The sequence below is a fragment of the Mobula hypostoma genome, chromosome 13 (assembly GCF_963921235.1).
Source record: "Mobula hypostoma chromosome 13, sMobHyp1.1, whole genome shotgun sequence".
Lineage (NCBI taxonomy): Eukaryota > Metazoa > Chordata > Chondrichthyes > Myliobatiformes > Myliobatidae > Mobula > Mobula hypostoma.
In genome coordinates, this window is record NC_086109.1 from 58,307,966 (window position 1) to 58,325,631 (window position 17,666).

Below are 17,666 nucleotides of genomic sequence, written 5' to 3' on the forward strand. Positions count from 1 at the left end.
TGAGATCTATGGTTGTGGAGCCCATTCTGCCTTCAAACTCGACCTTCCAAACTTTCCTGGGCTGACCTTCTACCTGCTATCTTTCAGCCCAGCTCTGCATCTTGAAAACAATTTCTTTGACGACTGCATGTTCTTCTGCAATGTTGGTGGCGGGGGAGGATTAAAACTGAGCTTTAGGCAGCAGTGGTTGGGAACTGGCAATGTGCTTCTGTTGTGTAATTATCTATAACAGAAATGCAGAAAATGAATATTACACCAATTTTCCCACCTTGAACAGGGTCAAACAGCTCATCATTATTTGTTTTGGATATATTGTTTATTTATCAATCCTACATTTTAAGAGTTTGTACATATAAATTTATAAAGTTCAAGAGGTTGGCCAAAGAGAATGCAAAGTAAAGATCTGACAAAGTTTCCAGGTTCTAACAGCAAAAAAATCAGTGCAGTGGAGTATGTGTATAGACACGAGTCATTGAATTGGGTTAACACAGTAAAACGGGGAAAGTGAAACATTTCTCTAACCTCAACTTTACATCAAATACAGTATTTAATATGGACCAGCCACATTTATGTAATAAGGCACTAAAATACAATTGCTTTGTTTATATAGTACTACATAGATTGGTCACCAATGCAGCCTACGGTACTCCTGAGGACCCTGCTACAAAACTTGATAGCTTTAAATTATTTTCAAAACAGATCATCCCATTCTGTTGGGCATTTAAGTGCAGCAAACATTCCTCGTACATGAGTCAGCAGCAAAGTTCAGTGTCTGTCCCAACTCAGAACTTACTGAAGAAATAGCAGATTACTAAAATTATAAAAGAGTAAAACCATTTGGTGAATAGACAGAGCAGAATTAAGAATCCTTTACTCAGGTATTTTATGCAATATTATTCTAAACTACATCTTATAGAGGGGAAAATGTATAAATACAATAAATTACAGATCCTTCAGTTCTAATGCGAGTGTAGCTCCAGACTACAGATTTGTGCAGGTTCATACATTTACAACCATATACAATCCTTGTCACTGTAGGATTGCTGTCTGTGATATACTTCATTTGGTTTCTCTGTATATAATAATAATGACAGTTTTATATCTTGGCAACATAATTGTTGGGGAATAATCCTTGCTTCCCTCGCAGTCGTCCGATCCACCATCCCGAGGGATCTATGATGAAAAGAGAGCATTGAGTCAGAATATCAGTACATATTCGCGAATAGACCAGCACCTTGTATCCAGAGAAAAGGTCTGTCATAAAGTCAGATCGTGTACGTTCAAGCTCAGCATTTATACCTTTCTAATTCCTGGCTCTGCTACAGCCATCTGACAGCAAAATAAAAGATAACTGTTGCAGGAAGCTGCACTCTGGGGCTAAGCTTTCACCATACTATCATGTATCTGCAATGAAGCCTGCACTTCTCTGACCAACAGTAAGATCCCACAAACAGACAACTATTAAATAACCAGCTGGTGTTTCTCTCTGTGATTAGCTGAGTGATAAAGATTAGCCGGATCCCAGAGTTTTAGAACCAGAATCCAGTTTGTTATCAGTGGCATAGGTTGTGAAATTTGTTGTTTTGTAGCAGCAGTACAGTGCAATACATAATTTAAAAAAACTACAAATTACAGTAGGAAATAAATATTATATAAATTTAAACTAAATAAGTTGTGTGAAAAAAAGAAAATCATAGTGAGGTAGTGTACATGGATTCATTGTGCATTCAGCAGAGGGAAGAAGCTGCTCGTCAGTCTCCTGTACCTTCTCCCTCATGGTTGCAATGAGAAGAGGCCATGCCCTGGGTGATGGGGATCCTTAATGACGGATGCCGCCTTTTTAAGGAATCGCCTTTTGAAGATGTCCTCAATGCTAGTGCCCGTGATGGAGCGGACTAAGCTTGCAACGTTGTGTACCTTATTCCGATCCTGTGCAGTGGCCCCTCCATATCAGATGCAGTTAGAATGCTCTCCACGGTAGAAATTTACAGGAATCTGACTTCATCCCATCAGTGGTTGGGAAGGTTTTGGAGTTGATTGTTAAGGATTGGGTTTCTAGGTACTTGGAGAAGCATGAAAAAAATAGGCCAACGTCAGCACGATTTCCTTAAGGGAAAATCATGCCTGTTAGAATTCTTTGAGGAAATAACATGCAGTGTTGTGTACTTGGATTTTCAGAAGGCCTTTGACAAGGTGATGCACATGAGGCTGCTTAACTAAATAACAAATATGACATGGTATTACAGGAAAGATACTGGCATGGATAGAGCATTGGTTGATTAGCAGGAGGAAGTGGGAATAAAGGGAACACAAAATAATCTGCAGATGCTGGGATCAAAGTAACACTCACAACACGCTGGAGGAACTCAGCAGGTCGGGCAGCATCCGTGGAAAAGATCGGTCGACATTTCAGGCCGGAACCCTTCGTCAGGACTATAGAGGGAAGGGGCAGAGGCCCTATAAAGAAGGTGGGGAACAGAGTTCCCCTTGTCCTCACCTACCACCCCACCAGCCTCTGGAGCCAGCATATTATCCTCCGCAACTTCCGCAACCTTCAACAGGACCCCACCACTAAGCTCATCTTTCCCTCTCCACCCCTCTCCGCTTTCCGCAGGGATCGGTCCCTCCCCACGGATCTCCCACCTGGCACTTATCCCTGTAAGAGCAAGTGCTACACCTGTCCCTACACCTCCTCTCTTGCCACCATTCAGGGCCCCAAACAGTCCTTCCAGCTGAGACAACACTTCACTTGTGAGTCTGTTGGGGTCATCTATTGCATCCGGTGCTCCCGGTGCGGCCTCCTCTACATCAGTGAAACCCGACGCAGATTGGGGAACCGCTTCGTCGAGCACCTCCGCTCCATCCGCCACAACAGACAGGAACTCCCTGTAGCCACCCATTTCAACTCTGCTTCTCACTCCCATTCAGATATGTCCGTACATGGCCTCCTCTACTGCCATGATGAGGCTAAACTCAGGTTGGAGGAGCAACACCTCATATACCGTCTAGGTAGTCTCCAGCCCCTTGGTACGAACATAGAATTCTCTAACTTCCGGTAATTCCCTCCCCCTCCCTTCCCTATCCCTACGTCACTCTGCCCCCTCCCCCAGCTGCCTATAACCTCCCTCATGGATCTGCCTCCTTCTACTACCTATTATGCTTTCCCCTATTCCTTCTTCACCCTTCCTGCCTATCACCTCCCTGCCTCCCCTCCCCCACCCCTTTATCTTTCCCCTTACTGGTTTTTCACCTGGAACCTACCAGCCTTCTCCTTCCCACCCTCCCCCCACCTTCTTTATAGGGCCTCTGCCCCTTCCCTCTTCAGTCCTGACGAAGGGTTCCGGCCCGAAACGTCGACCGATCCTCCAGCGTGTTGTGAGTGTTGGGAATAATGGGATTCTTTTCTGATTGGTTGCCAGAGACCAGTGTTACTCATCGGGGGTCGGTGTTGGGGCCACTTCTTTTTATGTCATATGTCAATGATTTGGATGATGGAATTGATTTGTGGCTAAGTTTGCAGACAATACAAAGGTAGGTGGAGGGGCAGGTCATGATGAGAAAACAGGGAGACTGCAGAAGGGCATTGATTTGGAGAATGGGGAAGGAGGTGGCTGATGGAATACAATGTTGGGAAGTGTATGGTCCTGCACTTTGGTAGAAGGAGTAAAAGTGTAGACTATTTTCTAAGTGAAGAGAAAATTCAAAAATCTGAGGTGCAAAGGGACTTGGAAGTCCTCATGCAGGATTCTCTAAAGGTTCATTTGCAGGTTAAATAGGTAGTGAGGAAGGCAAATGCAACGTTAGCATTCATTTTGAGAGGACTAGAATATAAAAGCAAGTTTGTAATGTTGAGGCTTTATAAGGCACAGGTGAGGCCTCACCTGGAGTATTGTGTGCAATTTTGGGCCCCTTAATTAAGAAAGGAGGAGGTTCACGAGAATGATTCCGGGATTGAAAGGCTTATCCTATCAGGAGTGAATGATGGCCCTGGGCCTTTACTTGGTGTTTAGAATGAGGGGTGGATCTTGCTGTGTCTTTGCAACTACATATCAATTAAATAAAGACATGCACATGGGAGATGGCTTTAACTGGTGTACTCACATTGCAGTGAAAGTGGGAGAGGGTAGTGTTAAAGGAATAGATCCTTACATTACACTTCCTCCTCTTTAGATTAATGTAATATAAAACTGTATATGTACATAACATTCAATTTCCCTTTTATAAACCATATTCCAAATAAACATGCTGCCACAATAACAGTTCGTAACTAGCTTCCCTACACTAAAGATTCAGTCTTTTGGGTGGCACTCTGTTTCTTTCAGGGCAGCACCTCTGGACCTGTGAAGTGACATCAGGTTTGGCAGCTGCCCTGTCAAAGACAAGGTTCTTGGCTGCCGGTGTCACGTTGCTGTCAGTGATACGATTATCACTGAGAGGCAAGTCTAGTGGCTATAATGTGTCCATCTCGTTGGATCAATCGACCCAGGTGTTTTCTTCAGTTGAGCACCCAGTATCTGGTTCACATGATGCCACCGTGTCTGATCGCCAACATCCATTGTGTACATCAGTGGTCCAGCTCTCGTAGATATCCTACTAGTGTCCACTTGTCTTCTCGTTAATCACGCACTGGGACTTCTTGTCTGACCTTGAAGCTCCTTGCTGGTTCACTTAGCAACTGGTTAAATTGTTTATTCTGCACTTCCCTCCATAGATCTGGTTTCAGGAGGTCTATGTGAGATCTCAGATTCCTGCTCATTAACAGCATTACAGGTGTTTGATTTGTGGTCACATGAACAGAGGTCTGACACACAAAATGGAAGTTGTCCACTTTGTGCTGAAGAAAAATGTCCTCCTTGTCCATAACTTTAATGCACTTCTTGAAGGTTTGGATGAACCTTTCAGTTAACCCAATTGTTGCTGGGTGGTGAGGAGCTGATTTGAAATGTCTGATGCCATTTTTCTTCATGAACAGTCGGAATTCTTCTGACATATATTCTGGTCTGTTGTCACTCACATTTTGTTCTGGTAAGTCATTTCCGGCGAAGATAGTCCTCAGAGCGGAGACCATCTTTGCTGCAGGGGTTGACTTCATTGGTATAACCTCCGGCCACCTCGAATGAGCACCCACAGCAATCAGAAACATGGAGTCCGTGAATCGTCCAGCAAAGTCAAGATGTGCTCTTTGCCATGGTAACAACGGCCACTCCCATGGGTGTAACAGTGCCTATGGGTGTGCATTTTGAACTTCTTGGCTTCCTGAACAGATTTTGGCCAAGTCTTCAATCTGTTTATCTATTCCCCGTCACCACACATAATTCCAGGCAGACTCTTCATGTTGACTGTAACCAGATATCCTTCATGCAGATTCTCTAACATTCTGGTTTGCAGTTTAGAGGGAACCACAACATGAGATCCATACAACAGCGCTCTTTGACATACCGACAGTTGGTCTCATCTTGCTGAGAACTCTGGAAACACAGGGCTGGCCATCCTTGCATGGTGATTTCATAGACTTTTAACAATGGCGGGTCATTCCTTGTCTCTCTTTGTATTTCAGAATTTGTTATCGACAACCGGTCTACTTCTGCTGTGTCACAGTATGAAGACTTTTCTTTTTCAGTTACCAAAGGTGGGAGACGTGATAAGCCATCAGTGCAGCTGTGTTGTTTGATACCCTTGAACTCTATGTCATAACTGTGTTCTCCTAGGAACAGTGCCCAACGTTGTAACCGGGTAGCGATCATCACTGGAATTCCCATCCTGGGATTAAAAATGGACACAAGGGGCTGGTGATTTGTCTCGAGCGTAAACTTTTGTCCGCAGAGGTAGTGGTGGAACTTAACTTATTCCCCATACTAGACTAACAGCCTCTCGGTCGATCTGTGCATAGTTGCATTTTGCGCTCAACAGTGATCCTGAAGCAAATGCAATTGGGCATTCAGATCCATCTTTCATAATGTGTGACAAAGCACCTCCAATGCTGTAAGGGGATGCATGGGTGGGGATGGTTCATAATGGGTGAGCAGTTCATTGTATGTTATTAGTCTCTTTGTTTCCTTGAATGCGCTTTCACATCTTTCTGACCATTCACACTTTGCTTCTGACTATTACAGTGCATTCACTGTATGCAGCACTGCAGTAATGTTTGGGAGAAACCAGGGATAGTAGTTTACAAGGCCCAAGTATAATCTGAGTTGTGACACTTTCTCGGCTTTGGGTGTCTGTAGCACTGCTTCAATCTTCTCTTGTGATTTATGGAAGCCATGCTTGTCAATGATACTTTATACTTTATTGTCGATAAACAATTCATACTAGAACATTCATAGAAAATTCAGAATTTTTTGAGGATGTAACTAGTAGAGTGGATAGGGGAGAACCAGTGGATGTGGTATATTTGGATTTTCAAAAGGCTTTTGACAAGGTCCCACACAGGAGATTAGTGTGCAAACTTAAAGCACACGGTATTGGGGGTAAGGTATTGGTGTGGGTGGAGAATTGGTTAGCAGACAGGAAGCAAAGAGTGGGAATAAATGGGACCTTTTCAGAATGGCAGGCGGTGACTAGTGGGGTACCGCAAGGCTCAGTGCTGGGACCCCAGTTGTTTACAATATATATTAATGACTTGGATGAGGGAATTAAATGCAGCATCTCCAAGTTTGCGGATGACACGAAGCTGGGTGGCAGTGTTAGCAGTGAGGAGGATGCTGAGAGGATGCAGGGTGACTTGGATAGGTTGGGTGAGTGGGCAAATTCATGGCAGATGCAATTTAATGTGGATAAATGTGAAGTTATCCACTTTGGTGGCAAAAATAGGAAAACAGATTATTATCTGAATGGTGGCCGATTAGGAAAAGGGGAGGTGCAACGACACCTGGGTGTCATTATACACCAGTCATTGAAAGTGGACATGCAGGTACAGCAGGCAGTGAAAAAGGCAAATGGTATGCTGGCATTTATAGCGAGAGGATTCGAGTACAGGAGCAGGGACGTACTACTGCAGTTGTACAAGGCCTTGGTGAGACCACACCTGGAGTACTGTGTGCAGTTTTGGTCCCCTAATCTGGGGAAAGACATCCTTGCCATAGAGGGAGTACAAAGAAGGTTCACCAGATTGACCAGGTTCACCGTCTCCGTCTCCGAGCCTACTTCTTCATCAAGGACTCTTCCACCCCCACCGATGACCCCTTCTCCCGTCTTCAACCCTCGTCTTCTTCATGGACACCCCGCTCTGGTCTTCTGCCTGCTCTGGATCTCTTTATTGCCAACTGCCGACGGGACATCACCGTCTCGACTTCACCGCACCTTGTCCCCATTCCAACCTCACTCCTTCGGAACGCTCTGCTCTCCACTCCCTCCGCACTAATCCTAACCTTATTATTAAACCCGCCGATAAGGGGGGTGCTGTTGTAGTCTGACGTACTGACCTCTACCTTGCCGAGGCACAGCGACAACTCGCGGATACCTCCTCTTATTTACCCCTCAATCGTGACCCCACTAAGGAGCACCAGGCCATTGTCTCCCACACTATCACCAACTTTATCCGCTCAGGGGATCTCCCATCCACTGCTACCAACCTTACAGTTCCCACACCCCGCACTTCCCGTTTCTACCTCCTACCCAAGATCCACAAACCTGCCTGTCCTGGCCGACCTATTGTCTCAGCTTGCTCCTGCCCCACCGAACTCGTTTCTGCATACCTCGACACTGTTTTATCACCCCTTGTTCAATCCCTTCCAACCTATGTTCGTGACACTTCTCACGCTCTTAAACTTTTCGATGATTTTAAGTTCCCTGGCCCCCACCGCTTTATTTTCACCATGGATGTCCAGTCCCTATATACTTCCATCCCCCATCAGGAAGGTCTCAAAGCTCTACGCTTCTTTTTGGATTCCAGACCTAATCAGTTCCCCTCTACCACCACTCTGCTCCGTCTAGCGGAATTAGTCCTTACTCTTAATAATTTCTCCTTTTGCTCCTCCCATTTCCTCCAAACTAAAGGTGTAGCTCTGGGCACCCGTATGGGTCCTAGCTATGCCTGCCTTTTTGTTGGGTTTGTGGAACAATCTATGTTCCGTGCCTATTCTGGTATCTGTCCCCCACTTTTCCTTCGCTGCTTCCTGCACGCATGCAGAACTCGTTGACTTTATTAACTTTGCCTCCAACTTTCACCCTGCCCTCAAGTTTACCTGGTCCATTTCCGACACCTCCCTCCCCTTTCTAGATCTTTCTGTCTCTGTCTCTGGAGACAGCTTATCCACTGATGTCTACTATAAGCCTACTGACTCTCACAGCTATCTGGACTATTCCTCTTCTCACCCTGTCTCTTGCAAAAACGCCATCCCCTTCTCGCAATTCCTCCGTCTCCGCCGCATCTGCTCTCAGGATGAGGCTTTTCATTCTAGGACGAGGGAGATGTCTTCATTTTTTAAAGAAAGGGGCTTCCCTTCCTCCACTATCAACTCTGCTCTTAAACGCATCTCCCCCATTTCACGTACATCTGCTCTCACTCCATCCTCCCACCACCCCACTAGGAATAGGGTTCCCCTGGTCCTCACCTACCACCCCACCAGCCTCCGGGTCCAACATATTATTCTCCGTAACTTCCGCCACCTCCAACGGGATCCCACCACTAAGCACATCTTTCCCTCCCCCCCTCTCTCTGCATTCCGCCGGGATCGCTCCCTACACAACTCCCTTGTCCATTCGTCCCCCCCATCCCTCCCCACTGATCTCCCTCCTGGCACTTATCCGTGTAAGCGGAACAAGTGCTACACATGCCCTTACACTTCCTCCCTTACCACCATTCAGGGCCCCAAACAGTCCTTCCAGGTGAAGCATCACTTCACCTGTGAGTCGACTGGGGTGATATACTGCGTCCGGTGCTCCCGATGTGGCCTTTTATATATTGGTGAGACCCGACGCAGACTGGGAGACCGCTTTGCTGAACATCTACGCTCTGTCCGCCAGAGAAAGCAGGATTTCCCAGTGGCCACACATTTTAATTCCACATCCCATTCCCATTCTGACATGTCTATCCACGGCCTCCTCTACTGTAAAGATGAAGCCACACTCAGGTTGGAGGAACAACACCTTATATTCCGTCTGGGTAGCCTCCAACCTGATGGCATGAACATCGACTTCTCTAACTTCCGCTAAGGCCCCACCTCCCCCTCGTACCCCATCTGTTACTCATTTTTATGCACACATTCTTTCTCTCACTCTCCTTTTTCTCCCTCTGTCCCTCTGAATATACCTCTTGCCCATCCTCTGGGTCACCCCCCCCCTTGTCTTTCTTTCCGGACCTCCTGTCCCATGATCCTCTCGTATCCCCTTTTGCCTATCACCTGTCCAGCTCTCGGCTCTATCCCTCCCCCTCCTGTCTTCTCCTATCATTTTGCATCTCCCCCTCCAGCTTTCAAATCCCTTACTCACTCTTCCTTCAGTTAGTCCTGACGAAGGGTCTCGGCCTGAAACGTCGTCTGAGCCTCTTCCTATAGATGCTGCCTGGCCTGCTGCGTTCACCAGCAACTTTGATGTATGTCACCAGATTGATTCCTGGGATGGCGGGACTTTCATATGAAGAAAGACTGGATGAATTGGGCTTGTACTCGTTGGAATTTAGAAGATTGAGGGGGGATCTGATTGAAACGTATAAGATCCTAAAGGGATTGGACAGGCTAGATGCAGGAAGATTGTTCCCGATGTTGGAGAAGTCCAGAACGAGGGGTCACAGTTTGAGGATAGAGGGGAAGCCTTTTAGGACCAAGATTAGGAAAAACTTCTTCACACAGAGAGTGGTGAATCTGTGGAATTCTCTACCACAGGAAACTGTTGAGGCCAGTTCATTGGCTATATTTAAGAGGGAGTTAGATATGGCCCTTGTGGCTACGGGGGTCAGGGGGTATGGAGGGAAGGCTGGGGCGGGGTTCTGAGTTGGATGATCAGCCATGATCATAATAAATGGCGGTGCAGGCTCGAAGGGCCGAATGGCCTACTCCTGCACCTATTTTCTATGTTTCTATGAACGTACAATCACCACAGCGATATTTGATTCTGCGCTTCCTGCTCCCTGGATTACAAATATTAAATATTAAAAATAGTAAAAATTAGTAAATATTAAAAATTTAAATTATAAATCATAAATAGAAAATAGAAAAATGGAAAGTAAGATAGTGCAAAAAAAAAACCGAGAGGCAGGTCCGGATATTTGGAGGGTACGGCCCAGATCCGGGTCAGGATCCGTTCAGCAGTCTTATCACAGTTGGAAAGAAGCTGTTCCCAAATCTGGCCGTACAAGTCTTCAAGCTCCTGAGCCTTCTCCCGGAGGGAAGAGGGATGAAAAGTGTGTTGGCAGGGTTGGTTGAGTCCTTGATTATCCTGGCAGCACTGCTCCGACAGCGTGCGGTGTAAAGTGAGTCCACGGACAGAAGGTTGGTTTGTGTGATGTGCTGTGCCGTGTTCACGATCTTCTGCAGCTTCTTCCGGTCTTGGACAGGACAACTTCCATACCAGGTTGTGATGCACCCTAGAAGAATGCTTTCTACGGTGCATCCATAAAAATTAGTGAGGGTTTTAGGGGACAGGCCAAATTTCTTTAGTTTTCTCAGGAAGTAAAGGCGCTGGTGGGCCTTCTTGGCAGTGGACTCTGCTTGGTTGGACCAAGTCAGGTTATTTGTGATATTGACCCTGAGGAACTTAAAGCTTTTGACCTGTTCCATTTGCACACCACCGATGTAAATTGGGTCATGCGGTCCGCTACTCCTTCTGAGGTCAACAACCAATTCCTTCACCTTGCTGACGTTGAGGGATAGGTTATTGTCTTCACACCATGCCACCAGGTTCTTAATTTCCTCTCTGTACTCAAACTCATCATTACCCAAGATACAGCCTACAATTGTTGTGTCATCAACAAACTTATATATTGAGTTCAATGGAAACTTGGCTACACAATCATGGGTGTACAGTGAGTACAGCAGGGGGCTGAGTACACAGCCTTGTGGGGCACCGGTTCTCAGAGTGATTGTAGAGGAGAGCTTGTCCCCTATTTTTACAGCCTGGGTCCTGTCTGTGAGGAAGTTGAAGATCCAGCTGCAGATCTGAGTGCTAAGGCCCAGGTTCCAGAGCTTAGGAATCAGTTTATTTGGAATGATGGTATTAAAGGCAAAGCTGTAGTCAATGAAAAGGAGCCTTACGTATGTGTCTTTATTCTCCAGGTGTTCTAAGGAGGAATGTAGGGCCAGAGAGATGGCATCTGGCATTGACCTGTTGCTCTGGTATGCGAATTGCAAAGCGTCGAGTTGACCGGTAGGCTGTGGTTGATGTGTGCCAAAACCAATCTCCCGAAGCACTTCATAGCAATTGATGTCAGAGCCACAGGTCGATAGTCATTCAGGCATACCACCTTGCTCTTCTTCGGCACTGGGATTATCGTTGCCTTCTTAAAACACGAGGGGATCTTAGACTGAAGCAAGGAGCAGTTGAAGATGTCAGCAAACACTCCAGCTAGCTCGCTTGCACAGGCCCGGAGAACCTGTCCCGGGACGCCATCTGGGCCCGTCGCCTTCCTTGGATTTATCTTCAGGAAGGCCCTTCTAACGTCTTCCTTGGTGACGATGAATCTTGATGCCACCAGGTCCGGTTCATCCAGAGGGAGCGGGACGGTCCTCTTCTGTTCGAATCTTGCGTAGAATATGTTAAGTTCGTCAGGAAGAGAAGCGCCACAGTTATTGATATTCCCAGCCTTTTCTTTGCGCCCAGTGATCTCATTTAGACCCTGCCATAGTCTCCTGGCATCCCTCTGGTTAGCCTGGGCTTCCATCTTGGTTTGATATTGCCTCTTGGCACCCTTAATGGCTTTCTGGAGTTCACGCCTGGATTCCGTGTAGCAACTGGTATCCCCGGACCAAAAAGCCGCAGCTCTAGCCTTTAAAAGGGACTTGACCTCATAGTTCATCCAAGGTTTCCGGTTAGGGAATACCCGGATCATCTTGTGAGACACACAGTCCTCCGTGCATTTCCAAATAAAGTCCGAGACAGCTGAGGCACGGTAGCAGACTGCGGATCTCCGGGAATGTGGTGGGCCTCGCTGGTCGGGTCCAGGTGCGGTCCGGAGTTTAAGAAGCAGTTCTGGCACGGTGGTCTCCAGCTGGGTCAGTAGCTTCGCCACGGTGTTGTTGATCTTGACCTTGCTAGATTGAAGGTTTAGAAGGGTTTCTCGGGTGTAGGATAGTGGAGAGGGCAGTTTGCTCGGGAGAGCACGCACTAAGTCGCCAGTTATCGGCGCTGTCTTTATCTCCAATGATGTCCACAATATGACATTTAATTCCTGAAAAACTCACATTTCTCTCTTTTTGCGCAGAGACCATACTCAGTCAGCCTGGTAAGCACTTTACCAAAGTTCTCAAGGTGCTCTTTAATATTCTTGCCAGTCACAATGTTGTCATCAAGGTAACATTGTGTTCCTGGGATATCTTGGAGCACTTAGTCCATTGCTCTTTGCTAAATTGCTGGAACTGATGCAATGCCAAAGACGAGACGATTATACTGGAACAGTCCCTTGTGAGTGTTGATTATGAGGAACTTCATGCTTGCCTCCTCAATCCCTATTTGCAGGTAGGCTGGTGACAAGTTAATCTTGGTAAACCTCTCCCTGCCTGCCAAAGATGTTAAAATGTCTTCTATTCGTGGCAAGGGATACTGCACAGTACGCACCGGGTTGATGCTCACTTTGAAATCCCCACATCTGCGAATGGCTCCAGCCTTCTCTTTCCTGATCACCAGGACAACAGGCATGGCCCAACCCAACTGCTGCACTTAACCTTGGAGAGAATTCCAGAAGCCTCCAAGCTCTGAGTTCCGCATCCACTTTAGGACGTAGTGCGTAAGGCACTGGACGTGCTTTATGGAATCTCAGTGTTGCTACTTCATCCAGTTCAATTCTGACCTTCAAGCCTTTGAGTTTACCAATCCCCTTCTCAAACACCTTCTCATAAGCATTAAGCAGCGGTGACAGTCTCTGGTTAGTGCCACCTCCTGGGCTGCAGTTGCCTGTTGATGACACATTGAGAACTTTGATTGTGTGCCTGTCTAGTTGGATTTTTCTGAAACATTCATGTCTGAAAAGTGCTGGGCCTTTCAGTACATAAAGCTCTAACAGCTGTGTTTGGCCTCCATATGCCACATTCACTTTCAGTTTGCCTTTGGGAGACACTTTTTTGCCTGTGTAAGTCTTTAGCAACATTGAGGTCTTCTCTAATGGTATCTTAGAAAATAGTCTGTGGTAGTCAGCCCCTGAAATTATAGACAAAGCTGGCCCTGTATCCAACTCCATTTTCAGTTTTACACCAGACACATCGATTGAGATCCATATGATGTTGCGATTGGCTTCAGTAATGCATGACAGCTCACCTTCGTCAGACTCTGTGTTGTTGATTCTGTTTCACATCTGGTCACTTTATGTATTTGCTTAGTTTTGTGTTTGAAACTCTTCAGTTGGTATGGTTTTTCTCTGTGGATGTACTTTTTGTCTGCCTTGCACTCTCTCTCTATGTGACACTTACTGCAAACTTTTTCTTTGAACCTACAGTCATTTGCATCATGGGAGGATTTGCCACACACATCGATAACATTTTTGGCTTTTTTCACCATTCAGGGACATTTTGTGCATTTGCTTCATCCTTTGTTGCCGTCTCTAACAATATTGCAATGGTCAATGCCCATTCTAAGGTTAGGTCACTTTTGAATGCTTTGACTATGCATGTCATATACAAGCCTGTCCCTTAATACATCAGAAAGTCCATCTCTAAAGTCACAGTATTGGGAAAGTTTATACAGTTCTGCAATGTATTCAGAAATGGTTTCATCCTTTGACTGATTCCTTTTGTAAAATCTAAATCTCTCAGCTATTGCAGTGGTTTAGGGCTCAAGTGATTTTGTAAAATTGTTACAATTTTGTTGAACATCTTGCTTGCTGGCTTTTTAGGAATCACTAAGTGACTGTACGTTCCAGCACCCATTAGGCTAAGAAGCATGGGGGCATTCTTTTCCTCATCCACGTTGTTTGCGTTACAATACAGTTCAACTATTTCGATATACAACTCTCAGCCTCTTACAGCACTTAATCACATCTGATGTGAGTGCAACTGGGCGATAATTGTTAAGGCAGCTCACCCTGCTCTTGGGCACTGGTCTGATCGTCACCCTTTTGAAGCAGGCGGGAACCTCTGGGTACAGCAGTGAGAGATCGATGTCCTTAAACAATGTTGCCAGGTGGTTGCCACAGATTTTCAAGCTTTATTCAGCAGGGCCTGATGCCTTTTGAGGGTTCACACACTTTAATGTCAGGGAATGCTCTAGAGTAGGTCGAGCTGCAATTCAATGTAGTAGTATTCCCTCAGTACTGCCTCTGTCATACACCCTCTAAGGCACTAAGTTTACTACTGGGTGAGATCAATGAACCATCTCACACTACTGCACCTGGCACCTTGGCCAAATCTTTTCCTTCATTTAATCACATTAAAATATCGGCCGAAGTAAATTGTGAGATCTTGCCAATCTGGTAGCTGTTTTCCCTCATAAATGTAACTACACTTATTGATTAGATCCCTTTACAGTGTGTCAGACATGAGAGAGGAAGTTGCAAGATCTTTCTGACTTGTAGCAATATACAGCGATGTTTTGCATGCAGCTCACAAAACTACTAAATACAAGAAAGCAGCATCCATTATGAAGGACCCCCACCTTTCCGGCCATGCTCTTTTCTCCCTATTACCAGTGGGCAGGAGGTACAGGAACCTTAGATGCTATACCACTAGGTTCAAGAACAGTTAATACACTATAACCATCAGCTCCTGAATCAGCGTGAATAACTTTATTCACTACAACTCTGAATTGATCTCACAACCTACAGACTCTGTTTCAAGAACACAAGAGATTCTGCAGATGCTGGAAATCTGGAGTAGCACACACAAAATGCTGGGGCAACTCAGCAGGTCAGGCAGTATCTATGGTGGGGAATAAACATTTGATGCTTCGAGTTGAGACCCTTCATCAGAACTGGAAAGAAATGGGGAAGAACCCAGAATAAGAAGCTGGGGGAGGGGGGAGGGAATGCAAGCTGGAAGATGATAGGTGAAACCAGGTGAGAGGGAAGATCGGTGAGTTGCGGACGAGGGATGAAATAAGAAGCTGGGAGGTGATAGGTCAAAAAGTAAAGGGATAAAGAAGGAGGAATCGGATAGGAGAGGAGAGTGGACCATGGGAGAAAGAGAAGGAAGAGCACCATAGGGAGGTGATGGGCAAGTGAGGAGAAGAGAAGCGGAGGGGAACCAGGATATGAAATGGGAAAAAAAAGGAAGATGGAGGGGGAAGGTATTACTGGAAGTTAGCTCATGCCATCATCAGGTTGGAGGGTACCTAGAGGAAATATGAGGTGTTGATCTGCCAGCCTGAGAGTGGTCTCACTGTGGCAGAAGAGGAGTCTATGGACCAACATGTTGGGATGGGAATGGGGAGTGGAATTAAAATGTAATGGGAAACCATGCCTCTTTGACAAAGCAGACCACCAATCTATGTCCGGTCTCACCGATGTAGAAGAGGCTACATCAGGCACACCAGATATAGTACGTGGCCGTGATCTACTTGCAGGGGAAGTGTTGCCTCACCTGGAAGGACCGTTTGGGACTCTGAATGGTGCTGAAAGAGGAGGTGAACGGGCAGGTGTAGCACTGGTGTTGCTTGCAGGGATAAGTGCCAGGTAGATCAGAGGGGATAGATGATTGAGTGTGACCTCTGCAGAAAGTGGAGAGTAGGTGGAGGTCAGGATGTATTTGATGGGATCCCATTGATGATGGCAGTAGTTGCAAAGAATGATGTGCTGGATATGGAGGCCTGTGGGGTTGTAGGTAAGGACAAGAGGAACTCTATCCCCGTAACGACAACAAAAAGATGAGGTGAGGATGTACGTCTGGGAAATGGAGGAGATATGGGTGAAGGCAACATCAAAGGTAGAGGAAGGGAATCTGGCAAGATGGTGCCTGTGACTAACTGCACATAAACATACCTTCCTTGAGAAGAGCAGGCTTTGTCAGTAACCTGACTTTGTGTGTCTTTTCGCTAGGGCAGAGCACCTCTACAACCCACACCTCCAATCTCATCTCATTGATTGGAACACCTGACTCCGAATAGCTTTTGTAGAAGGCATTACCCCAAAGGTTTACATACTGTTTCCAACAAATACATGTAATATTGGATCATTTTTCTCAATAAATAAATGAAGAATAATGTTTTTTTGTGTTATTTAGTTAATTTGGTTCTCTTTATCTAGTTTTAAGACTTACATGGAGATCTGATCACATTGTATGTCATATTTATTCAGAAATAGAAAAATTCTACAGGGTTCACAAACTCTCTAGCACCACTGATTGCCTCTCATCTTCTTGTACACCTTTATCAAGTCACGTCTCAGCCTCCTTCGCTCCAGAGAGAAAAGATCTAGCTTGCTCAATCTCTCCTTATAATATATGCTCTCTAATCCTGGTAAATCTCCTCTGCACCTCCAATATTTCCACATCCTTCATATAATGAGGCCGCCAGAACTGAGCACAATATTGCAATTGTATTCTAACCAGCTGTGAGACTACCTCGTAGCTCCTGAGTAGCGTAGTCCAACACACCATACACCTTAACCACCCTCTCAACTTGTGCGGCAACTTTGAGGGATCGATGGACATTGACCCCAAGATCCCTCTGTTCCTCCAAACCGCTAAGTATCCTGCCACTAACCCTGTATTATACCTTCAAATTCAACCTTCCAAAATGAATTATTTAAGTGAATCAAGTGATTCTAAGAGACAGAATTTGCAAGTATTTGGAGAAGCATAGTCCGATTAAGGATAGTCAGCAATGCTTTGTGAGAGGCCTCAAGAGTCTGATTGAATTCATTGAGGAATGACATTGATGAAGGTAGAACAGAGTATGCAGGGTTTATGGATTTTAGTAAGGTGTTTGATAAGGCCCCCCATGGTAGGCTCATTCAGAAAGTCAAGAGGCACAGAATCCAGGGAAACTTGGATGTGTGGATTCAGAATTGGCTTGCCCATTGAAGACAGAGTGGTTATAGATGGAATGTATCAGTGGTGTTTTAGGATCCGTGCTCTTAGTGATTTTTTAATAAATTATTTGGATGAGGAAGTGGGAAGGAGGGTTAGTAAGTTTGCCAATGACATGAATGTTGGTGGAGTTGTGGATAGTGTAGAAGCTTATCATAGATTACAATGGGATATTGACAGGAGCTGGGCTGAAAAGTAGCAGATGGAGTTCAAATCGGAGAACTGAAGTCGAATTTGAAGGCAGAATACAGGGACAATGGTAGGATTCTGTGTGGAGGAACAGACGTATTTTAGGGTCCATGTCCATAGATCCCTCAAAGTTGCCATTCACGTTGAATGGGTGGTTAAGAAAGGTGTAGTGTGTTGGCCTTCATTGGTTGGAGGAATGAGTTCAAGAGCTACGAGTTGCAGCTCTACAAAACTCTGGTTAGACCACATTTGCAAAATTCTGATTGGTTCTGTAGAAGTTTTGGAGAGGATGCAGATGAGATTTATCAGGATGCTGCTGGATTAGAGAACGTGTCTTATGAAGGGCCCCTTATCTATGAAAGGATGCTT

At 45.6% G+C, this 17,666-nt stretch overlaps 1 protein-coding gene across 1 annotated transcript in view; it reads right to left on the reverse strand.

The window, feature by feature from the left end:
• Positions 1-268: 268 nt before the first annotated feature.
• myo1ea (myosin IEa) overlaps positions 269-17,666 on the reverse strand; it is a 241,425-nt gene continuing 224,027 nt past the window's right edge. The window contains exon 28 of the mRNA XM_063065755.1: positions 269-1,173. Within this exon, the coding sequence (XP_062921825.1) occupies positions 1,097-1,173 (77 nt within the window). The 3' untranslated portion in view covers positions 269-1,096. The remainder of the gene's footprint in view (positions 1,174-17,666) is intronic.